This window comes from Chiloscyllium punctatum, chromosome 49, assembly GCF_047496795.1.
Source record: "Chiloscyllium punctatum isolate Juve2018m chromosome 49, sChiPun1.3, whole genome shotgun sequence".
NCBI classification, from domain to species: Eukaryota; Metazoa; Chordata; class Chondrichthyes; order Orectolobiformes; family Hemiscylliidae; genus Chiloscyllium; species Chiloscyllium punctatum.
In genome coordinates, this window is record NC_092787.1 from 26,504,149 (window position 1) to 26,529,261 (window position 25,113).

The window sequence follows — 25,113 nt, forward strand, 5'->3', positions numbered from 1 at the left end:
CCATACACCCCAACCGGTTTTCAATTAGTCATCTTGGAATAGTGTGCGTTTATTGTCTTGACTGCTGTTTTTCTTATCTAACAACTGATGTTTAAAATTGAGAAACTTACTCTATAATTTAAGAGGAGTGAGTCATGCATTGTGGGCAGTTAAAACCATGTCACATGGCACTGGAGTCCTGTGCAGGCCTAAACAGAGAAGGGTTGAGTGGACTCCCTTCCCTGAGTGATATCAGTGAGCCATGCCAAAGATGTGTCATTAGATTCTTTATGTCTGGTTGTCATTCTGGATAGGCACCAGAAACATGACCTCAAGTTTGGGTTTACGATTTGTCACAGAAAGATTTGTGCTTAACACCTCTGGGCTCCTGGCCCAGTGCTGTCAACACCATATTAACATATCCTGCCATCTATCTTCTCACTAACAGAAGAGATAAGTGCATCTCCAGCTTGAAGATATTTTCTAATCAACCTGTTCAGTGATGTTATTACACACCTTCTTGAATAGGTGGGACTTGAACACTTGAACACAAGAGCCCCATCCCCAGCCTGAATCCTACACTATGTTTGAAAAATGCAGCTGTTTCAATGTCCCATCTCTGTGCTGTAAGTTAGGTTCAGCTGGCTCTTTTTTTTTGAGGGTGGGCCTATTGGAGATTGCTGGCCCTATCCCTCCCCTTCCTGTAGCTGTGTCATTTCTGTTCTTTGTTTCTCACCAGCTTGCTAAGTACTCGCTGCGGCCTTTCTGCACTGTCTGCAGCCGACACTTCAAAACCCCCCGCAAGTTTGTGGAGCACATGAAGTCGCCAGAGCACAAGCAGAAAGTGGAAGAGGTACACTGTGCTTTTTCTAGGCTTTTCACTTGTTTCCATAGTGGAATACAGGGGAAATAAAAAATTAGACACATGTTAACATTTTGCTTCTGAATAGTCATTTTCATGCTTGAGGAGAGAACTGTCGGGCTATAGTCTTCAAAAACATACTGCATTTAATGAAAACATCAAAAGTGCTTCACAAGACAATTATCAAACAAAATTTAACATTAAGCTATATGGAGAGATGCAAGATAAACTGAAAGTATATGAAAAGAGGAAGGACTGAGATATTTTGACAGAATGTTCCAGAACTTAGGCCCTTTTAGTCTGCAGGCACAAGCATCAAATGTGGTGGAAGGAAAGTCCAGGAACGACTGAGACTAGAACTGGAGAGGAACAAGGATTAATAGTTGGAGTACTGGACGGGTCACAGCGATTGTGAAGATTGAGGTGCTGAAGGGTTTTGAACACTATGATGATAAGTTTAAAATTGGTGTTGGTGAATCGCAAGCTTATGGAACTTAATGACCATCCTATTTTGTAATGACCGGACTGCTACCTACATCTGATCAGAGATGAGTTGGACATTGAGTGCACTTCTTAATGTTTTGAGATGCATTCATCCAAGACTTTTAACTTTTAAATAGTTGTAAATTGCCACTCAGTCGTAAATTTTTATTTAAGTATAAAAGGTGTTATTATTTGACTAATGTTCCACATTGGGCATATTCTTTAGTTCCCAACTTGGCTTCTAGTCCTACTTTTATCTTAATTTCAGAAGGTTGTGGGTTTGAGCTCCATATCACTATGCTCACATTGCACTGTAATACTGATGGAGTACGTGCATCTTTGAATAAGACATTAACAGAGTTCCTTTCTACTGACACCAGAGCTATAAGGAAAAATGGTAGAGTTGCATTCCACAAAAAGAAAATCAAAAAAGCCAAACACTTCAGCATTCAAATTAATTCTGTGATTTTTCTGTGCTTTCTTCTGGGTCACTCTTATTTGTGATTATAACAGTCTAAAATAACTGAGACATGATTGAAGTGAGCACATTCACTGTACAATGCACACATTGTAGAATGTACATTGTACCCTCAATATGAAACACCCTCCAATAATATGTACGCAAATCTTATTAACTTAGTAATACAATTATTTCCAACCGTAGTGCGTGAATTAGAGTGATGGAGGACTGAACCTGCTCATCACATATTTCCAAGACAGGGATACTACTGTTTGGACCCTGACCACCTATGCTCATAGGTTTTGAACTTGACTCACTTGCTGGAAAGTCTTGAAATGTGTTATTGCTCAAATTCTCATTAATGATTTTTAGTATACACCTGAAAATAGGAGCAGATCTAGGCTATTTGGTCCTAAAACCTGCTTTGCCTTTTGATAATGTGGTGACCAATCTGATTGTGGACTCCGTTCTACTTCCGTGTGGAGTCTTCCACTCCTGTCAGTAGAGTCTAACTCAGCCATAAATATATTCACTGACTCTGCCTTTTCCACTCCATGAAAGAAAGAGTTCCATAGACTAATGACTCAGAGAGAGAGAGAGAGAAAAAAACCTCCTCCTCTACATCTTAATGGAAGACCCTTCATTTTGAAAGAGTATCTCAGAGATCAGCCTGTCCCACAAGGGGAGAACATCAGCCTGTCCCACAAGGGGAGAACATGCTTTCTGTATCCATCTTGTCAGGCTCCCTCAGGGACTTGGATGTTTCAATTAGAATCAGTGCTGAATATTCTAAGTTCCAATGAACCTAGGCCCCAACCTGTGCACCCTTTCCTCACAAGAGAACCCCTTTATCCTTGGAATGAGTTGTGGGAATCTTCTCTGAACTGCACACCACAACAATTTATTGAGTTGTCTGAATTCTCCTTGTTCTTTGTTTTTAAATCTGCTTGGTAGCTGTATGAACTCTGTTGAGTCTCCTTTATGTCTTTTGATAAGCAGGATTAAGTGCCAGCCTTCATAGTGACTGAAGTTTCTGTTCTGGAAAATAGAAATGGAATGTTTTTTGAACCAAGTCATTCAACCGTTATTGAGCAATGGCACATAAAGTTGAATCTTCCCTATTTTAAATTAGAAATGCTTCAATTTATAGAAGACAAGCTTGTACAGTCACGAACTGTGAAAAAAATACTTTTCACCTAACATAATTCTTTGCCTCCCAAAACGATAAAATTTTAACAGTATGGGACAGGTTAAACTCAGGTAGGAAGTTCCTGTGACCAGGCAGTCCAAAACCAGGGTTCACAGCCTGAGAATACAGGGTAAGCCATTTAAAACTGAGATGAGGAGAAATGACTTCATTCAAAGAATGGTGAGTCTGGAGAATTCTCTGCCACAGAAAGTGGTTCAGGCCAAAACATTGTTTTCAAGAAGGAGTTAGATATAGTTTTTGGGGCTAAAGGGATCAAAGGGTATTGGAAGGAAGAGGGAACAGGTACTGAGTTGGATGAACAGCTATGATCCCATTGAATGACAGTGCAAGCTCAAAGGGCCTCCTCTTCCTCCTATTTTCTATGTTTCTAATTTTATTGCATACCTCTACTCTCACTATTTATCTCTCCATCTTATTCGACTAAATACAAGTTCAATTGCTTTTTAAATGCCACAATCGTCTTCCCTGCAAACTTACCAAAGCTTTCTCTAAAGCAGATGACTCATGGACCCTTCAGGCTGAGTATTATTTAGTTGTCCACTGCATATCCCCTCCAATTGCAATGTTAAAGAGTCATGATTTCGAAACCCTTTGTCTTGCACCGATCAGGGCAAGGATACCAAATTTCAAAGGGAATCACAGTTTGTGTTACACTGGAAGAGGATACTGATTGGTAGGCAAATGGACTTGCTTATCTATATATTCCTCATCTACATACTCCTGGGCAGCAACATTTGAAAATGTGGGACCAAATTGAACGTGTATGTTGATGATAGTCCTCCTTTCTTACTGTCTCGTAGTTAACCATGTGTTCACAACTATGGCAACCTGTTTGACACCACACTCAGTTTACAGTCACGTATCCTATCAATCACAAACGCTGCCTCCCTAACATTCTATGTCTGCTTCACCTCACCCTGTCTGCTGCCAAAACATATACATGTGTCTGTCATCTCCAGGTTTGACTGTCAAAAAGGTGCTGAGTTACTTACTTTACAAGTGCATCCACAGAAATCCATGTTTAGCCATTTAGATTAGTTTCCCTACAGTATGGAAACAGGCCCTTCAGCCCAAGTCCACACTGACCCTCCAAAGAGTAACCCATCTAGACACATGCCCCTACCCTATATTTACCCTTGACTAATGCACCTAACACTATGGGGAATTTAGCATAGCCAATTCACCTGACCTGCACATCTTTGGACTGTGGGAGGAAACCGGAGGACCCAGAGGAAAGCCACATGGACACTGAGAGAATGTGCAAACTCCACACGTATTTGCCCGAGGTGGGAATCGACCCAGTGTTCCTGGCACTGTGAGGCAGGGAGTGCTGAATTGAATGGCCAGTCAGGGCACCGAAAGAATGACTAATCAGGGCAGATAAAAGCTGTCCTATTGACTATCTGTTTGGGAAAAAAAATTGCATCTTAGCCACACAGTACGTTGAACTGTGTAAATTTCAGTTCATTTAGTACTCGCTGTCTATATCTGTCACTGCTCTAAGTCCCACTCATTTTATCCTGAGCCCACTGACCTTCCTTTGTCCCTGAGCTCCCAACTTCTCATCTTTTGTGTCTAAATTTCTGCAAATAAGAAATTAAATGAGAAAATACTGAATAATGCACAGCTAGTCAAGCAACCTGTGTGGAGAAACAAAGTGAAGGTTACTATTTTAGATTTAAAGACTTCTTTTCAGAAATTGTGTTCAGCTCTTAAATTCTTGACAACCATATTTATCAAAATAATATTTTGTGGTCTAGTATATTTCAGTGAATCAAACTGTTCTCTGCTGAATTTACTGAGAATTACATGTTTTGTATCGGTTATACTTTTGAGATGGGCGAATATTTTAGATTTCAAATTTTTCCTCCCCCTGCTTGTTTTATTTGTTGACTCCTTGCAGTAATGAGGTCACTAGTCCATACAGTCCACACACTTAACTAGAGTGACCATCAATGCCACTCGGTCATTTGTACCAAATAGCCCAGTGTGGGCTGAATAACATCAGATTTTCCATTAATTGGAGACTGATTGATTAATTCATATCCAGTCTCACATCAGAGCAGTATATTGGATTTTAATCAACATTCACCCTCCACCCTTCACCCTGGCACTCTAGCCCCAGGATATACAGAGGAACCTCAATTATCTGGCATTCGATTATCTGGCAAGATCCCAAGGACCTGATGCTTGGCTAAACTGTTATCCAGCATGAGCTTATCTGGAATTCGATTAACCAAATGAAATACTGCCCACCCATGTCCTTTGGATAATCACGGTTCCTCTTTATATTCTCTAGAGTAAAATACAGCAACTAGTCAATCAAGATTGACAGCCAAATAAAAACTCTAGTGTTGCGAGACAGCCATCCGTCATTGCCACTGCATCAGAATTTTGGACATCCATATCTGGCTCCATCATGGACAATCATCATCGCAAAGTCTGTAGCAGTTGATGGAGAAGCCCCAGTACCATTTTCTTACAAGTGTGATCTTGCTTACATTGTCCACTTCTTGCGTTAGAATAAATACAGTTCAAACATTAAAATCAGATGAGCTCCGACAGTATTGCTGCACTTGTGGAATGGTGTAATATCATTGTGACAAGTTTATTTAAGCAGTTTCTACCAAAAGTATAGACTGAGAAATTTAAGGGAGAAAATTGTTCTCTAAAAGTGGATGCACAATATTTAATTCCTGATTTTGTGGATAACAAAATTCAAATGTCATGCCACGTGAACATACAATCATCACCAACATGTGTAACAATCAAACATGTATTTGTTTTCAGGTTAAGCTGAAGCGTAGCTCCCAGGATAAAGACCAGGCTGGACAAGATGATCCAGAGGACCTGATCACTGTTGATGCAGTTGGTTGCTTTGATGAAGATGATGAAGAAGGGATGACTGAGGAGGATGATGATAGCATTTCTGATTGTTTAAGTGATAGGGATTCTCAGGTTTGTCAATATCCTGTTAGAATGGTTTGTATTGCTCTGCATTCAGACATGTCTAAATAACCCTACTTGCTATATGATTTTATGGGAAGTGACAAATTTTGTGCAGCTATATTTTAAAATGCTGTGTATCAGCTGTTGCAAGGTTTTACAGTGTGTATTTCCTTGATGTCGTGGGTCCTTTACTATTTTAAATGCGATGTTGCATGAGTATGTGATGGCATTGATTCCTTTTACTGAATATCAAGCACATTTATTACAACATCCAAATGCACTTAAAACTAGTGCTTTTAACTTGGTTGAACATCCCATTTCCTTCAAGAGCGTTGTGCAACAGAATTTGATGAGTCACGTAAGGAGTTTCTAGGGCAGGTCACTAAATGTTTGACCAAAGAAGTATGCTTTTAAGACTGTTTTAAAGGGAAGAGGTGGCAGACAGGTTTAAGGAATTCAGCCACTTAGGTCTGAGGCAGCTGAAGGCACAGCCACCATTATTAGAATAATTGGAGGTGTGCAGAATTGGATGTACGTGGAAAACTCAGAATTATCAAGTTGAAAAAGTTTAGAGATTGTGATGGGTGAAGACATTGGAAGGATTTGAAACAAGATAGAATTTTAAAATTCTAAGCTGTTTTTGAGACTGGGAGTTAATATGGGTCACTGGATTCAGAGGTGGGAAATGTATAATTGTCCGATTCAAAACTTTCTGTGGAGGAGTAAACTGCAGAGACACCACAGAGGCTTTTAAAGTATTGAAAGGTGAGAGGTTGAAATTAGAAATTGTTCGATATTGACAGTGATTGTTAGACATACCTCAATTCCAAAGTTTACAACCTTTTGAGCAAGTTTAGAAGTCATACCAAAAGAATGGTAAATAAATAGAGTAGCCATTCAGGTCAAGGAAATTTATGTATAGCAGCCAATAAATGTTTTGTAAAAAGGAATTAAGTTAATAAGACAATGGAGATAATGACAGCAGAGAAATCGCTACTGCGTGTTTGTTTATGGGAGGAGAACTAAGGGTTAATTGATCTTAAATTAGGGGGTCAAAGATTGTATATGGATTGGGGAGCAGGTAAAATTTCTCCGATGAAATATCCTTGAATAACTCTGGATAAAATAAGCTTGGTGGAACAAATAACCCTTTTTCACTGTGGATTTTGTTAATTGCTTGGCTTTTCTTGAAATGGCATGGAATTTTACAACCTCGTGAATAAAATGTACATTTTTGAAAGGGAAGGAAAAAGTAAACATATGCTTTGTACATCTAGGCATTGCTGTCAGAGTTTGAGAAGGAGCCATATGATGCTGAGGCTGTGTATGGTGAGTACAAGAGAAGTAAGCTAATGTATTTTGCTTATTGCTTTTTTTCCCATTAAAATCTATTAAGTTTGTTTAAATAACACATTAGAGAATTATATGGATACTTGAATCTGCAAGTAAAAGAACTGTTAACCTCTGATTTTGCAACAATTTTAATTAAACCAAATGAATTTACTTGGTAACATCCAGTTGTGTTTACCTCACACGTGAAGTGCCCCAAGGCAGTTCCCAGAAATGTAAGTGGACAAAGATTGACACTATGCCTAAAAGAATATATAGGACGAATGACTAGGTTTGGTGAAGAGATGTATACTTTAACGAGGTTCTTAAAAGAAGAAAGGAAAAACAAATAGGTTTTGGGAGCGACAACAGAGCTCAGGCCTAGGTGGCTGAAGTTACAGCTGCCATTGCAGAGTCCAAGAGGCCAGAGTTTGAGGAATGCAAAATTCTCAGAGGGTTGAATGGTTTGAGGTATTTACTGAGATTATGGTAAAACCAGGTCATGGATGGATTTGAGCACTAGGATAAAAATGTTAAATTTGTGCCTTAGTGAATTGGGAACCAGAATAATGGTGTTGGGTCTTGGTGAGGGCCAGGATTTAGGTGATGGAGTATTGGCTGAGTTCATGTTTATGGAGGGTGCAAAATAGGAGGCTGGTCATAGAGCATTGGAATAGGCATACCTCAGTGAAATAGGACCATGAATGGGGGTGTCAGCAGCATTAGACTCAGAGGGCTGGAGACGAACGATATTACAGAGATGGAAGCAAGTATTATTGATAATGGAAAGGATAGGTTACAGTCTGGACTGAGTAGGTTGGAGTAGGGTGGGGTGGAATCATTAATGAGTGAAGCAGCTTGAGCTTGGAGTCTAGGCCAGTATCAGGATTAGTGGTGCTGGAAGAGCAGAGCAGTTCAGGCAGCATTCAAGGAGCTTCGAAATCAACGTTTCTGGCAAAAGCCCTTCATCAGGAATAAAGACAGTGAGCCTGAAGCATGGAGAGATAAGCTAGAGGAGGGTGGGGGTGGGGAGAGAGTAGCATAGAGTACAATGGGTGAGTGGGGGAGGGGATGAAGGTGATAGGTCAGGGAGGAGAGGCAAATAAAGGGACAACTCCAGACTTAAAAGGGAGGGGAACAAACTATTTCCAGTGTCAATTGGCATAGAAGCCAGGAAAGCAAACTGGGTGCTCCACAGATAAGTGGGAATAGGGTTGAGAGAGCAGTTGGTTTCCGCAATCAAGGAGAGGACATGAGCATTAATGAAAGGGCAACCAATTGTAAGGGTCTTTGTCAATGGACTAATAATCTGGAGGCCTACATTAATTCATCAAATAAAAAAAATTCCAATTGCACGTGGTAGCTGGGAAATTTTAAATTCAGTTAATTTTTTTTTTAGAAAGCACCTGGAATAAAATGTTAGTTTTGTAATTATGACCTAGTAACTAAATGGCTTACCAGGCCAATCAGTTGTACCAAACCATTACAAACATGTTATCATGGGAGTATGTCCACTGTGAGGACTGCAGCAGTTCAAGAAGCTAGTTAACTACCACTTTCTGGTGGACAGTTGAGGACAGTCCATAAATATTGGCTTTGCCAGTGATACCCATTTCTCATCACCATCTTTTAAAAAAAAACTAGAAAAAGAGAAACAAGGTGGGGAAGATTACATGGTGGGAGAGCAAATGACACAGCAGATGCCAGTCAATGGCTCATCTTAGTCTTGTTGGCTTTGATGTTAAAGAAGTCCATGAGTTTTTCACATTTTTTTGGAGGAGCCAGGTGAAAATGGTTTGAGGATGATTGGTAACTGAGAAAAGGATCCAGAGAATATCTTGTTTAGAGTCTCTCCAAATGTTTGTTGCCAAAGAAATTGGTATGTTGATGTTTTTGTTTTTAGATTTTTTTATCTTTGCTAAAATGCTTGTTCCTATGGAGACTGTTGTGTGCTGTGGTTAACATCAGTGGTTTAAAATGATCACGTTCTTTTTAATGCCAGCAGAGCCTTCCATTTTTAAAAAAAAAACCAAGCTTCCTAAGTAAAATGATTTGGGCTCAGTGTGCAGCACTTAACTACATTCTGATTTGTTCATTTCAGTTAGCGATTCATTAATTTCCCTCTGTGCAGAATCAGGCAATGATGACATACTAAACATTAATGTTGTGGAGGAAGGGGATGCATTGTCAGGTTAATATGAACAGAGATAAATCTGTACCTCATTTGATAGTTAATCGGAGATTACCTTGTGTTATTGGCTTGCAGAGTGGGAATAGTCTGATTTGTTAGAAAGAGAAGGCCCTCTCTTGTAACTTTCCTGGGTGGAGATGTCTGCTTTCTGTAATCCTTGTATTCCCTCAATAGTACCACAATTTTGGTCCAATCGAAGAGAGTTCCAGGACTCGTGAGTCCCAGATACTTGCACAAATGTCTGGTTGTGCAGCATCCAATAGTGCACACTGGTATTGAATTACTTATTTCACTATTTGCCGTCCTCCAGTACAAAGCAGTTGGCAAAATTTTCCTGGAACTGATCACCCTTAGAAATAGGAGTCAGCCATTGAGTCTGCCCCCCCCCCACCCCTTCAATTAAATTGTAACTGATCTGAACTTTAACTCTCTTTACCAGCTTTGATTCCCCAAATCCACCAAAAATCTATCTTTCTCAACTTTCAAAAGTCACATTGACTGCCAGCATCCACAGCCTTCAGGGGGTGCAGGATTCAGACATCTGCTATCTTTTGTATGAAAAAGTGTCAAAGAATTTCGCTTTTGTATGGCCTAGTTCTAATTCTTCTGGATTCCTCTACCAGCAGAATTGGTTTCACTGTAATGAGCCTATCAAATTCTTGAAATCTTTTAAACATCCCTATTGGATGACTGTACAAACTTCTAAGCCCAAGTCTATACAGAACAAATTAATGTAACCTAGTCTTATAATGAATACCATCAGCCCTGATATTAAAAGTTCACCTTTGTGTTTGGCCTTTGCATGTTCTGCATAAACGTACCTTCGAACACAAAATTTATAAGTTCAAATTTTTTTTAAAAATTCATTGGAGAATTGATCAATGAAAATAGTTTCAGCTTAACTGCCACTGCTGGATCCATAGCCATTGAGTTCTCACACTGCACAACAGACCCTTTGGAAACAAGTTTGAGTGGGACTTTTCTTTTAAAGTTCAGATTCTTTTCCAAAATTGGATTACCTTTATCTTATCTCAAACCATTTCATACACATCATTAGATCTCTCATCTGAAAAATTATTCTCTCATTACTTAGCCCATTCTAAGCATCTACTATTTATCTACTTAGTGCAGATAAATTGGTGCTGTAAACTGTCGAAACTGATTTCTGTAGCATAAATCTATGTATCCAGACTCATTCCTGTGGCTTTCCATTATGATATCATTGCAAAGCTTTCCTCTTGTTAATGCACATCCACGCATCTCTGAATTCTGAAAGGTGATTTCTGCTTTTTGCACATTGCCATCCTAAAATGCTAATCATGCTGACTGAGGCTGAGAGCCTAGTTTCTGTTAACTCTTATACAGCTGACTTTTTGTTGAAAACAAAACTCTTGTATGCATTACCTTTTTTTTTACTTCTGATAAGTTTTGTGTGTTTTGATGACAAGGGCACATTCAATGTAACATACAGTGATCGTCTTGGTTCCCCTCCCCTTCACAGGCCAGGAATTTGTGGTCCCTGTGACCGGTTTCCTCTGCAAGCTGTGTCACAAATTCTACCATTCTGAGTCCACTGCCAGATTTACCCACTGCAAGTCACTGATGCATTTTCAGAACCTTCAGGTTAGATGGTTGTTCCATAATGTGGCCTGTATTTCATTCTCTCCTTAGTATCCTTTTTCTCTCTTTTCACCTTGTCTCTTTCCTTCATTTTTACACTCTTCAACCTTCATTTATTCCTGCCTTCTCTTCCCTACCTACTTACCTTCCTCTTCTCACTCTTGGCTACCCATATCCTCCCCACGTTGTATCCCACTTTCTTCACCACATCCCCATTTCCTTCCTGCTTTACCACACACTCTCACTCTCTCTCACCCCTCTCTCTCCCTCCTCTCTCTCTCTCTCTCTCTCTCTCTCTCTCTCTCTCTCTCTCTCTCCCCCACCCCCCTCTCTATCTCACTCACTCTTTCTTGATCTATCTCACTCTCTCTCTCTCTGTCACACTCTCTCTCTCTGTCACACTCTCTCTCTCTGTCACACTCTCTCTCTCTGTCAGCATTTTGCTCTTCTAATTCTGGTGTTTGCCGTTGTCTCAGACTTGCTTTAAAGTCCCTTCTTTTGAATCCAGTTTTATTACTGTAATAATAGTTAAGATTTTTCCAATTTAAGCTAAAAGCCCTGAGCTTTGTAGTCTTTTGCTGCTGTTTGATATAAAGTTAGTCACGTGTTTGTTGCTGGCTGCTTCAGATTTTGCCCTGATCAGTGTACCTCTACTCATTAACAGGTTAACATGACCAGGAATATGTTTACATTTAATCTTCCTACATTTTGCCCCTTGATTAACTTGGCAATCCTAGAAATTGGAATCTTAGCTTTGGATACCAAACTGGAAAGGGATGAAATGTTGTGAACCTGCTTCATCAATCACTGTTCAGTCTGTTCATGAGCTTGAATCATCAGGTAAAGCCATTACATTTGGGACTGAGAGGCTGTGGGAGCAGAGTGTGATATGTTTGAAAATATTACATCAAAGGAATTTTATTGAATTTGGGTTTGAGGTACATTGTTTGGGCAAACAAGATTAGCTCTGCTTTGCATCTGTCCCTGTATGCCAGATACTTGGATGTCTTTTAAAGCTATCTGTAATTGTGAAGAAGTTCCCCTTTAGTGAAAAATGGTAATGATTAAATACAAGTACCTTTGAGAAGGAAAATTGGAGCAAGTCTGTGACCTATTATGCATTCACCTTTCATTTGAACTGTTTCTGTTGATGTTGGTTTGCATTGTGGGTTTTGTCATTTCTTCTACTTTTGAGGTATTTGTGCTGTATTGCAGCTTAATAGTCATCTGTCCCATATTGCTTCACTTTTCATTTCAATGCTTTTGTCTAGTTTGTGGTCTGTACTTTAAAGTCTGTCGTGTTGAAACGCATTGCCATTTTTCCATTTTCTTTGTCTGCTAATCCTTGTGATTTCACATCTCTCCTTTCAAGTCAACATTACAGCATTATCTCTCTTGACATGTTAATTGTTCTGCAAAAGCAATTAAGGAAAAATGTTATGTTGTCCATTTTACGTTTCAATTAAGGGCTGATTTGCTGCTTCCACTCCCATGCGTGCTGGCCTAATCACAAAAACTAGGAAATGATTCCACAAAATACAAGTGGAGCAGACTTGGGATTTAAATTCAGTCAAATGTTTGTTTGTGTCCCTGTCTGGAAGTGTATGGTGCAACCATGTCTTTTAAGCTAAGCGTCGGTAGGTGACTTGTACTGACTGATGTGCTTGATCCATCCATAGTTTTATTTTTGCAGGGCAAACAATTCTGGCTTATCCAGAGAATTTATAATTGTATTTGTTACCCAGATTTGAGTAGGGGGTTTATTACCAGCCTTAAATCTTCATCTTTTACTTTTTCTAGGCCATTTCATTTCAAAAAAAGGACAAAACCAAGGGTACTTGGGCTTTGATTGGGCAGATTGCCATATGTTTTAAACTTCCATACACTGAGGTTAATGGAAGCAGTGTTTTAATTTTCCACCTTATTATTGGCTTGTTTTCAGAGGTTTCAATCTGAATTTTTAAGCCTAGTTGGAGGGAGGGTTGTTGACCTTTTCTGATCTCTTAACCTTGCTTGATCGCAGACACTCAAGACATTGCTGGGACCTAGAATTCAGAAGAGTTTGGACAGTACTGCACTGTAGTTTGTACTTTCATTGTCTTTAGTTGCTGATTGTGTATAGAGTTTGGACAGTACTGCACTGTAGTTTGTACTTTCATTGTCTTTAGTTGCTGATTGTGTACTGTGTTTACCTGGTGCTGAGGCCACTGGTGGTACCTCTTTTCACAGAGTGAGACACCTGCCCGGTTAAAAGTTAGCCGCCTTTAGATTCAGATAAAAGAAAAATGCTATGGATGTTGGAGATCTGAAATCCAAACAGAAAATCTTGGAAATACTCAAGTCAGGCAGCATCTGCTGAGGGGGGGGAAAACAAAAACAGGTCAACATTTTTGGTATATGAATCATGGAATAATAGAATCCCTAAAGTGTGGAACAGGCCTTTCGGACCAACAAGTCCACACTGACCCTCTGAAGACTTTCCACCCAGACTCATCTCCCATTCTTTCCTCATCTTTCATCAGAAGTTTTTCTCTCTCCACAGATATTACCATGCTTGTACAGTATTTCCAGAATTTTGTGTTTTTATTTTATATTTCCAACACCTGCGGTATTTTGCTTTGTATAAAGACAAATTGCATTGCAGCATATTTCATTGTGGGCCTGTTCTTGTGCAAGTAGTTTATGCTTCACATTTGGCATGAACTCCCAGAAGATCCAAAATGCATTTTATTGGTTTGTTAACTCTCAACTTATTGTGTGAGGTTCAGAAATGGTGGTAGCAACAACAGAGAAGAGGTCAACCAATCCATTATTTTTGGTTCCCAGTCGATGTCAATTTAAAACATACATTTCAATGTGGATATCTCTGCTCATCCAATGCCACATATATTTGTAGAACTAAGAGATCAGGCCTATTCACAGAATTTCTTAAAGCAAAATTTGCATCTGTTACATGGTGAAAACACTGAATAGCATTGAGGAACAAGTCTAAATGGAGGAGTATAAAGGATGCAGTTCTGGCCAGTAGTTAATTCTGGAGCAAAACTGGGAACTAGTGGATAGAGTTGTTTAATATAATAAACTGAGTGAAGAAAAACAAATTCCAGGTTATTAAATGGTCAGGATCAAAAAGCACTGATTTTAAGATGATCGGCAGAAGAACCAAAGATGACATAAAGAAGATATTTTTGACCCAATAAATGTTTATAATTTCAAATGCACAGCCAGATATGATAGTAAATTCAGGAGGTATTCAATAGGCAAAGGTGGGAAAGAGAGAGGAGTAGAGGTCTGACTGTTTGCTGTTCAAAAGAGCCAACACAGACTGTGGGTTACATGGCCTCTATCTGTGCTGTGCTTTTCTAAGATTCTAAATATTTTTGGCTGTAAGATTTTCAGAATGAATTAAAAATCCAAAGGTTTGGATTTTGTTAATGAAAAGGGTTGGAGGGTTTGAACTATGTGGAGAGGTTGAATAGGCTGGGGCTGTTTTCCCTGGAGTGTCGGAGGCTGAGAGGTGACCTTGTAGAGGTTTATAAAATCATGAGCAGCATAGATAGGTTAAACAGACAAGGTATTTTCCCTGGGTTGGGGGTGTCCATAACTAGAGGGCATGGTTTAGGGTGAATGTGGAAAGATTTAAAAGGATCCTAAGGGACAACTTTTTCACGCAGAGGGTGGTGCATACATGGAATGAGTTGCCAGAGGAAATGGTAGCGGCTGGTACAATTATAAAAGGCATCTGGATGGGTACATGAATAGGAAGGATTTAGAGGGATATGGGCAAGTGCTGACAAATGGGACTAGATTAATTTAGAATATCTGGTCGGCAAGGACAATGTGATTTCGTGAAAAATATTTCATTGGCTTTAGTATTTAAATGGAGTTCTCAGTTGAATGTAAGAAATCTGTTAGCATATTGGGCATATTTTAAAGACAGGAAATTTATCAAAGGTCGACAGCAAAGCACGTGTCATACTAACAACAAGAGACTAAAACTACACTCAAAGAAATATGTTTTAAGCAATATCTTAAAGGAGACTAGAAGGGTGAAAGTTGGAGAGGGTTAGGTGGGAAATTCTAGAGTTATAGTGCCTAAGCAGCTGTCAACTAGTATAAAGTGATTCAAATGGGATATGCATGATGCCAGAATTAGATAAATACTGAGTTCCCTGAAGATTCTATGGCAGGAGGTGATTACAGAGGTAGGATAAGGAGATCTGAAATAATAGATGTCTGAAATTAAGTATTAGCAGGCTGAATGAGAGGGCTGCAGATTTTGGTGGATGGATGTCATCTGATAATTGAAAATGATCACATAAGTTGAAGGACTGAGCTCGTAGGATTCTGGCACCTTCTCAGGCAATGGATTATGTTGTGTTGGGTACTAAACTGAAACCATGTAGCTCCCATAAAGTGCAGCAGAAAACTGGACAACAAGTAACATTCTCACCAATTTTGTAGCATTAGCCCAAGATTTAGGAGCAGATCACTTCTCTGAATACTCAAGCAGAGAACAGCACAGCATTGGAACTTAGAAAGGAAGGCATTGCTTTTTTTATAAAAGTGTTACAATCAGCATCAAAAAAACTAAATTGACCTAAAGTATGCATTTCGTAACTGAGACTTCCAAACATTTGGTGCCTTTCCCCATTTTTTTTTGTATTTATTTATTTTTTGAACAGGGTTACAAAGCACAAAGAGCCCAAGATTGTTCATCAGCTTCTGCTCAAGACCCAGCTCCATCTGGGGTGAGTAGCTTTGGTTTAACAGATGATCACCAATCAGGTCAGAAGGAGGTGAACACTGACAGAACATCTACTGAAGATGCTGCCAGCGAGCCTGAAACGGAGGAGGTGAGTGCTAATTCTGAGATCCAGGCTCCAACACTGTTGGGTGTTGATGATGCTGTTCCCAGCGTGGGCCAGGACAATGCTTCCCCTTCTCAGAATCTCCAGCTGAAGAACTCCAGTGATGGGACTGGAGAGATCTCTGAGAGTGCACCTGTCACAGACTTTGCTAGCAAACTAATTGAGACCCCTACCCCAAACAATGAAGCACTGGGCAGTACCAGTTTAGCAGTGGAGCAGATGTCTGCTTCTGAGAAATGTGAAGGGAGTTCTATTACTGGCAGTGAAGCAGCAGATGATGACCAGGATGGAAATGAAGAGTGTGACCTCAGCTTGACCAAGGCTGAGGAACCTAGTGAAACAGAGGATGGTGAAGAGGAGCCCCTGGTTGAGAAGGAATGCGAAGGAGTGACTGTCAAAGAGGAAAGTAATGATGCAGAGGTCGTAATTGATTGCATACCCTTGGAATTCAATACTCCCAAAACGAGATCTGGGAGGGCAACTAGAGGCCGTCGTTTCTCTGCAAGACGGAAGAAGTAATGAAGGATCCAAATCTTTCTTTACCACAGTAGGGGAAAATGTGGGTTTATCACTGTTAGATTCACAGTGGACTGTCTATCAGTGATAATGTATTTTTCTTTCGTCAGTGAGGGAAGATAATGTGCAAGTCCACTGCTGATTATAAACTGTAGTGTCTCAATGCAGTACCTGTTCAAAAATATTTTAGCACCTTCTTATGAATTGTAAAGTAGAGGCAACTTAAATGCTCCAAAGATTTTAGTGTTGTAACTTAGAGCATTAGCCTTCAGTGTTTGCTTTTGGAAGTAACATCACTGCAGTTTTTACTTCTTGTACTGCAGCTGGGTAATTCCTTCTGTTTGAATACTGTCCCTTCACTGCTGATACCTGAATCTTAGGTATTGTAAAACAAAGTAATTCCTTGTAGGCTTGAAACCCTATTTTTTTATTTTAAAAAAGCCTCCTTTCAAATCAGCAACTGCTTATAGAAGACATTGAGGTGTAGCATGGCCAAGTAGGGTGCTTCTACTTGGAGCCCTTTGCTGTGGATTATTGCATTGCAGTACATAGCAAACATGTCACTGAGTGTGAAGTAGAAAATGGAATCCTTTTGCTGAATCCTGATTAGTGGATTTCACTTTTTTAAACATTAGAAAAAACACACTTCCATTTGCTGTAAAATAGCTAACTGATTTTCAAACTGAGCAATAACAGATTATCTGCACAATGTGTGCAAGTTGCACACTTGCATTATAGATGGTAGAAACATAATGTAGCATACACTCACAGACCTTCCAAGGTTGTTGCACAATTCCCAGTATTGATTCCAAAAGCACTTGTTGCTATTTGTCCTTTCTTCCTGAAGCAATGGCCGGTGGGGGGGGGGGGGGGGGGGGGGGGGGGGGGAGGTGTTATGGGAGAGTGAATGGGGTTTCTGAAGTAAGGGTTTTCAGCTAAATCAGCACAGTGTGAAGTAAGGGTTTGGGGAAGAAAAAGTTTCTTTGTTTGAGCTATGGGTTGGGGGTGGCATAAAGGTGTTTCTTTTGCATGGTTTGGAATCAGCTATGATGAATTAAAATGAAGCAGCTTGTGGGAAAAGGTTTTTCAACAAATTCACTGAATCCCTTTCTCTAAACATCAGTTCTTGATGCTACATGATCCCACTAAAACGCATGTAGTTCTGGCATTAACATTAGATGATACTATTCTAGCTTTACTGACCAATCAACCAAACTAGCACTATTTTTAATGACCAAAAGGATGTGGGTGATAGTAGCAAACCCACATTTATTGTATTTCCCTAGGTAATTTGGAAAAATTAGTGGGCTGCTCTCCGTCTTTCCACATGTGTCCTCACAATGAGGGAATTTCGGCATGTTGAATAGCAAGGGAAAGGCAGTATATATCCAAATCAGGATGGTGTGCCTTAGATGTTGCTGTTCTTCTCCATCGGAGAGATCCCTTGTACAAGGCACCATATCTTCAGCTACTTTAAGAAAAACTTCCTTTGGCCAAAGAACACACTAAGAAGCTGTTAACCTTATTTGGGCGGTCTAACTGTAATGGCATGTAATGCCATGACACTAGTAGGATTGAAGTGTGAAATTACAGCAGTATTTAACAAGACTGGCTCCTGCCGTTTGTAATCCAGCATAGTCTTTGCTTTCTAGTCCTGGAACCATGTACTCCAGGTACAGAATGGGTAGAATAGTTGGTGATGGTTGGTACAGGACTTGGGAAGGACTTTTATGTTTTATTTTGGTCTGTTGATATGGCAATGCAAATGCGAACATTAATTGTGCCAGCCAATTTTCCAAGAAGTGCCACCAGTGATTTTTTAAAAAATTTTGAATCTGTTTCACTCAGTGTTCCAGTAAACTTGTTTTAAAACTGTACTGTGTCTATGAACTACTACTTCAGAGGGCCCCATTTCATGGTGTCCAAAATAGCCAGCTGTCCTTGAAATAACAGAATCCTAAAGTATGGAGAAATTACTCCTTTCTCTGGCTTGGTTTGGCAAATATGACTGTCCTTGAGCAGTGGCTGCCCTGGACCCCAACCCAGAGTCCTGTGTCCCAGTTTAAGCTGCAGTAGGTCAAGGAAACATAACATCCCTGGAAGTACTTTATTACGACTTTAACAACAGAACTCAACTTGATTTTATTACTAAGTAACCCCTTTGAGAACAGCAATTAAACTTCATTTTGACTGAGGATGGACGTTGAGAGAGGAGGTCATATCGGTGTATGAGACACTTGTTTGTGTGTCACCCACATTTCTCATCTGAATGCGCGCACACTTGTATTTTTAAGGATTGGGCTACCAGGAGTACACATGGTCCTAGACATACATAGGATGTTCTTAATTTAATAAAGAAGTTGTCAACCAGAAATAGGATCAGGAGCAGACCCATCTGGTGTGTTCCATCACTCAAAAACGGTCATAGCAGATTTTCTACCTTAACTTCATTTTCCTGCTATATATCTTAGAATCCAAAAATCCATCAATCCCTGTACTTTAATGTACTCAGAAGACTGAACATTTCCGGCCTCTGGGATAGAGTCAAGGCAGAACTGGAATCTGGAACATTTGATTCTGCTACCAGGTACACTGTCAGGGTTCATACAGGACCCTTTAGTCCAGTGGAACACCAGTAGAATGAAGAATGTGTTAGGTGTGTTTTTTTAAAAAGTTTGGGGATAATTATCACCATAACCTATTTGGCTTGTATGATTTGACACAAGTCCCCGTGTGGGACCAGAATTGATAGCACATTCTGCACAGAATTGTTCACACTTGACGATACTCCTCTATCCCCAGACTCAAATCTCCTTTGTGAAAGGGCCATTTTCTTCCATCAGATGGCAGGTCTTCATTTCAAATGGCTGTTGAAAAGAATGTGTGTTTGCTTCATCACAGTATATGGTTCTCTGTATTCCTCTTAATTAAATACTCCGAATAGCAGTCTGTAAAGCCAGTACAGACATCAGAGCATCTGCTATTTTTGACTGTCATATCACCACCTCAGATTAGTCATTTGAGAATCTAGTGTCATAAACACTTTTATGAATAGATGTGATGTTCATAGTCTTACAGTGCTGTCACCTGGTCTAAGTTCAGTTGCTCTTACTTCAAAGAAGAAAAAAGCTGAATTCTTTCTACTCTAGTTAAAACCTGGAGTTAATAAGCAAAATACTGTGGATACTGGAAAACTGACACAAACATGAAAAATGCTGGAGAAACTGATATTGCAGCACCTATGGAGAGAGTAACAGCTAATGTTGAATCCATGTGACTTACTTGGTTCTGAAGAAATAGCACCGAACTCTCTGTTAATTCAGTTTCTTACGTCCACAGATGCTGCCGAGTTTCTCCAGCGTTTTGTTTGTGTTTCCTGTGTAATTTTCTTCCCAAATGGTCCCAATATTTCAAACTGAGATGCCATGTAAAGGAAATTTGTTCAAATAAACTATCCAGTTCTCCATCAGGAGAAAGTGAGGACTGCAGATGCTGGAGATCAGTGTTGGAGTGGGGTGCTGGAAAAGCACAGCAGGTCAGGCAGCATCTGAGGAGCAGAAGAATCGAGAGCGAGCCTCATTCCTGACGAAGGGCTTATGCTCGAAACGTCTCTTCTCCTGTTCCTCAGATGCCTGACCTGCTGCGCTTTTCCAGCACCACACTGACTCCGTTCTTCATCAGGTTCTCATTCCATCTCCCGGAGCTGGACTAAACAAAGGTTCAAATGTTGGAGCCCTTCATCCATGGCAATCCATTCATGATTACAACCAAGAAAGTTGCTTCTGTCATTCGGACGGTACCTTATTCACACACATTTGGAGGTAGAACCACTGTATACAGTGGAGTGCATATACTCTTTTTAATCTGTTTTATGCATCCTTGACCAAGCTGATCTGTAAAATATCATAAATGCATCATCAGCAGTTAACAAATCCTCTTAAGAGCATGACATTGGGTTTGTAGTAAAGGAATATTTTGGACGGACAGTGTTCAGTGTATTTAGAGTAATGGGGCATTTAAATGCTACTGTTTTTTGAAGATGGTTGTCCCTTATGTTGAGTAATTTTTTAAAAGTAATTTCATGTTGCTGTTTGTGAATAATGTCGTTTTCCCTTATCCGAAATAAAACTGTTTTCACAGTAATTTCAGAAAGATGTTTGTTTTAGTGATTGAATTGGCTTGCAAAGAGGTTTTAAAAATAAAACTTCAGTCACATTTTAGTTGAAATATTTTTTAAATATATAGCAAATTGTATCTCACTAAATATAAATGATAATTTTAGAAATTCTTTGCACTTCTCCACCCGTAGATTGAGATTTCTTGCTACTTAATTTTTCAAGTTAGAATGCCCTTGATATGAAAAGAGTCCTAGCAAAATGGGAAGCAATGAGAATTAGGAAGGTAGGAAGATGGTTGTGGTTGTTGGACATGAGTCATCTCAGTTCCGTGACATCTTTGTTGGAGTTCCTCAGGATGATGACCTAGACCCAACCATCTTCAGCTGCTTTCTCAATGATCTCCCCTTCATTCAGGCAGAAGTTGGCATGTTTGCTGATGAGTGGACAATGTTCAGCACCATTCAAGGATCGTCAGATACTGAAGGCCCAAATGCAGCTAGTTCCGGACAATCCTCAGCTTGGGCTGAGCTGTGGCAAATAACATTAATATCACAAATGCCAGGCAATTGCCATCTCCAATAAGAGACAATCCAGCCATCAGCCCTTGACATTCAAGGTGTTGTTATTATTGAATGTTCCAATACCAACATCCTGACGGTTGCTACTGACCAGAAACTAAACTAGCCACATAAATAGTGGCATGTTAGAGGCTAGGCATCCTGCAGCAAAACCATAATTCTATTTGTTTTATAATAGTGATGGAAAAGGATAGACCTGATCTAAAAGTTGAAGTTCTAAATTGGAGAAAGGCCAATTTTGATGGTATTAGGCAAGAACTTTTGAAAGCTGATTGGAGGCAGATGTTCGCAGGTAAAGGGACGGTTGGAAAATGGGAAGCCTTCAGAAATGAGATAACAAGAATCCAGAGAAAGTATATTCCTGTCAGGGTGAAAGGGAAGGCTGGTAGGTATAGGGAATGCTGGATGACTAAAGAAATTGAGGGTTTGGTTCAGAAAAAGAAGGAAGCATATGCCAGGTATAGACAGGATAGATAGAGTGAATCCTTAGAAGAGTATAAAGAAAGTATGAGTATATTTAAGAGGGAAAGCAGGAGGACAAAACGGGGATATGAGATAGCTTTGGCAAATAGAATTAAGGAGAATCCAAAGGGTTTTTACAAATATATTAAGGACAAAAGGGTAACTAGGGAGAGAATAGGGCCCCTCAAAGATCAGCAAGACGGCCTTTGTGGGGCCACAGAAAATGGGGGAGATACTAAATGAATATTTTGCATCAGTATTTACTATGGAAAAGGATATGGAAGATATAGACTGTAGGGAAATAGATGGTGACATCTTGCAAAACGTCCAGATTACAGAGGAGGAAGTGCTGGATGTCTTGAAACAATTAAAAGTGGATAAATCCCCAGGACCTGATCAGGTGGACCCGAGAACTCTGTGAGAAGCTAGAGAAGTGATTGCTGGGCCTCTTGCTGAAATATTTGTATCAGCGATAGTCACAGGTGAGGTGCCGGAAGACTGGAGGTTGGCAAACTTGGTGCCACTGTTTAAGAAGGGATAAAGACAAGCCAGGGAACTATAGACCGGTGAGCCTGACCTCAGTGGTGGGCAAGTTGTTGGAAGGAATCCTGAGGGATAGGATGTACATGTATTTGGAAAGGCAAGGACTGATTAGGGATAGTCAACATGGCTTTGTGTGTGGGAAATCATGTCTCACAAACTTGATTGAGTTTTTTTGAAGAAGTAACAAAGAGGATTGATGAGGGCAGAGCAGTAGATGTGATCTATATGGACTTCAGTAAGGTGTTCGACAAGGTTCCCCATGGGAAACTGATTAGCAAGGTTAGATCTCATGCAATACAGGGAGAACTAGCCATTTGGATACAGAACTGGCTCAAAGGTAGAAGACTGAGGGTGGTGGTGGAGGGTTGTTTTTCAGACTGGAGGCCTGTGACCAGTGGAGTGCCACAAGGATCGGGGCTGGGCCCTCTACATTTTGTCATTTACATAAATGATCTGGATATGAGCATAAGAGGTACAGTTAGTAAGTTTGCAGATGACACCAAAATTGGAGGTGTAATGGACAACCAAGAGGGTTACCTCAGATTACAACAGGATCTGGACCAGATGGGCTGAGAAGTGGCAGATGGAGTTTAATTCAGATAAATGCGAGATGCTGCATTTTGGGAAAGCAAATCTTAGCAGAACTTGTACACTTAATGGTAAGGTCCTAGGGACTGCTGCTGAACAGAGAGACCTTGGAGTGCAGGTTCATAGCTCCTTGAAAGTGGAGTCGCAGGTAGATAGAATAGTGTAGGCGGCGTTTGGTATGCTTTCCTTTATTGGTCAGAGTATTGAGTACAGGAGTTGGGAGGTCATGTTGCGGCTGTACAGGACATTGGTTAGGCCACTGTTGGAATATTGCGTGCAATTCTGGTCGTCTTCATATTGGAAAGGTGTTGTGAAACTTGAAAGGGTTCAGAAAAGATTTACAAGGATGTTGCCAGGGTTGGAGGATCTGAACTACAGGGAGAGGCTGAACAGGCTGAGGCTGTTTTCCCTGGAGCGTCTGAGGGTGAGGGGTGACCTTATAGAGGTTTACAAAATTGAGGGGCTTGGATAGGAGAAATAGACCAATTCTTTTCCCTGGGGTCGGGGAGTCCAGAACTAGAGGGCATAGGTTTAGGGCGAGAGGGGAATGATATAAAAGAGACCTAAGAGGCAACATTTTCACGCAGAGGGTGGTACGTGTATGGAATGAGCTGCCAAAGGATGTGGTGGTGGCTGATCCAAATGCCTCTTAAATGTTGCAATTGTATGGGTTTATGATTAGGAAAGGTTTGGAGGGATATGGGCCGGGTGCTGGTACGTGGGACTAGATTGGGTTGGGATATCTGGTCGGCGTGGATGGGTTGGACCGAAGGGTCTGTTTCCATGGTGTACATTTCTATGACTAAGAAATTCACCTTCTGATGCCCCAAAACCTGTCTGCTATCTACAAGGCATAGGTCAGCACTGATAGGATATTCTCACTTGTCTGAATACAGCTCCAATACTCAAGTTGCTTGACATCATTCAAGACAAAGCAGTCTGCTTGAATGTCACCACATCCGTACCCTCCACCACTCGTGCTCAGTAGCAGTAGTGTGTACCATCTACAAGTTGCACTGCAAAAAAAAAAATCACCAAAGTTCCTTTGGCAGCACTTTCCTAACTCATGACTACTAAGGACAAGCAGCAGACGGAGGAATGCCAAATCACTCACCCTTCAGACTTGCAAATATATTGCTATTTTTTCAGTGTCATAGTGACAGAAATCATGAAATTCCTAACATTACGAGTCTACCTACAGCATATGGACTGCAATGGCAGTCACAAATACAGCTCACCACAACCTTCTCAAGGGCAGTTAGGGAGGAGAAAGTAATGCTGGCTCAGTTAGTGACTTCCACATCCCATGAACAAATAATGAAAAATATCTGCATTCAGAACCCAAGCATCAAACTATAACTTATCAACTAGCTTCAGTTTCAATCGCCACCTCCTCTTTTGGTTAGCAGTTTCTAGGTGCAGTAATTGAACATCAATTTATCTTAAGAAACTAAAAGACCACAGGCGATATTAAGAGAAATCATATTTATACTGCATGTTGTGTTATAGGTGCATGTGGTACAGCAGTAGTGTCCCAACCTCTGACTTAAGATGCCCAGACTCAAGTCCTATCTGTTCCAGAAATGTATCATAACACCTCCTACAGGTTGATCAAAAAAAAACAAATTGTGATTGGTGTAGTGGAAGCAAATTCAAGACCCAACTGACCCCCATATTGTTAGTCTACTAATTGTCCTGATTTGGTTAGTTATTTGTCAACCTATTAACTGTTTAGCATTTTCAATATGGTATAATTTGAAAACAACTTCTGAAGCCTTCCCTCCATTGGTACTTCAGCTGATAATGTAGCAACATGTAGATTACGATGTGGAATGAAACCTCATGAATTGGTTATGGACTCTATCAAAAGTCTACCAAAATAGAAGGTACATTGCTTTCCATTTAAGCTGCAAGTACCTTTGGTGATAGCCAGTTAGAAACTACACATTAGTTCATTTTTACTAAAAAAAAAAGCACACCACTGTGCAAAGATTTTATTATACATTTTTTTCCACTGCCATGTGGCGAATGACACATTAACAAACAAAGGGCAATGCTATGATCTTAAAAAATGAAGGGGGAGGGAAGGAGAGGACTCCATCAACATGGAGTTGGAGGGGCAGTAAAGCATTCTACCCACCCACAGTGCTCACTTCTCCCTAAAGGCATCAATGGACCTAGGCTCAAACATAACTGCAGAAGATTGCACATTATTAAAATTAAATATCTAAATAGTGTTTTAGCTCTAATTTGCTGTAGAGTCAGCCCCCACCCATCTGCTGAACACAGTAAAACTACAAACACTGAGTGGTAAACTTTGCAATTGCAAAAAGGATAATATTAAATCAATAGCA

The 25,113-nt window shown here is 40.2% G+C and overlaps 1 protein-coding gene across 4 annotated transcripts in view; it reads left to right on the forward strand.

The window, feature by feature from the left end:
• Window positions 1-20,622, forward strand: part of LOC140469446 (uncharacterized) — a 66,426-nt gene extending 45,804 nt beyond the window's left edge. For 2 of the 4 annotated variants that reach the window (XM_072565968.1, XM_072565970.1), the window contains exons 11-15: window positions 719-832; window positions 5,785-5,952; window positions 7,221-7,272; window positions 10,965-11,086; window positions 15,769-20,622. In XM_072565968.1, the coding sequence (XP_072422069.1) occupies window positions 719-832; window positions 5,785-5,952; window positions 7,221-7,272; window positions 10,965-11,086; window positions 15,769-16,473 (1,161 nt within the window). In that variant the 3' untranslated portion in view covers window positions 16,474-20,622. The remainder of the gene's footprint in view (window positions 1-718; window positions 833-5,784; window positions 5,953-7,220; window positions 7,273-10,964; window positions 11,087-15,768) is intronic. The other 2 variants (XM_072565971.1, XM_072565969.1) reach the window with 2 other exon arrangements.
• Window positions 20,623-25,113: the final 4,491 nt, after the last annotated feature.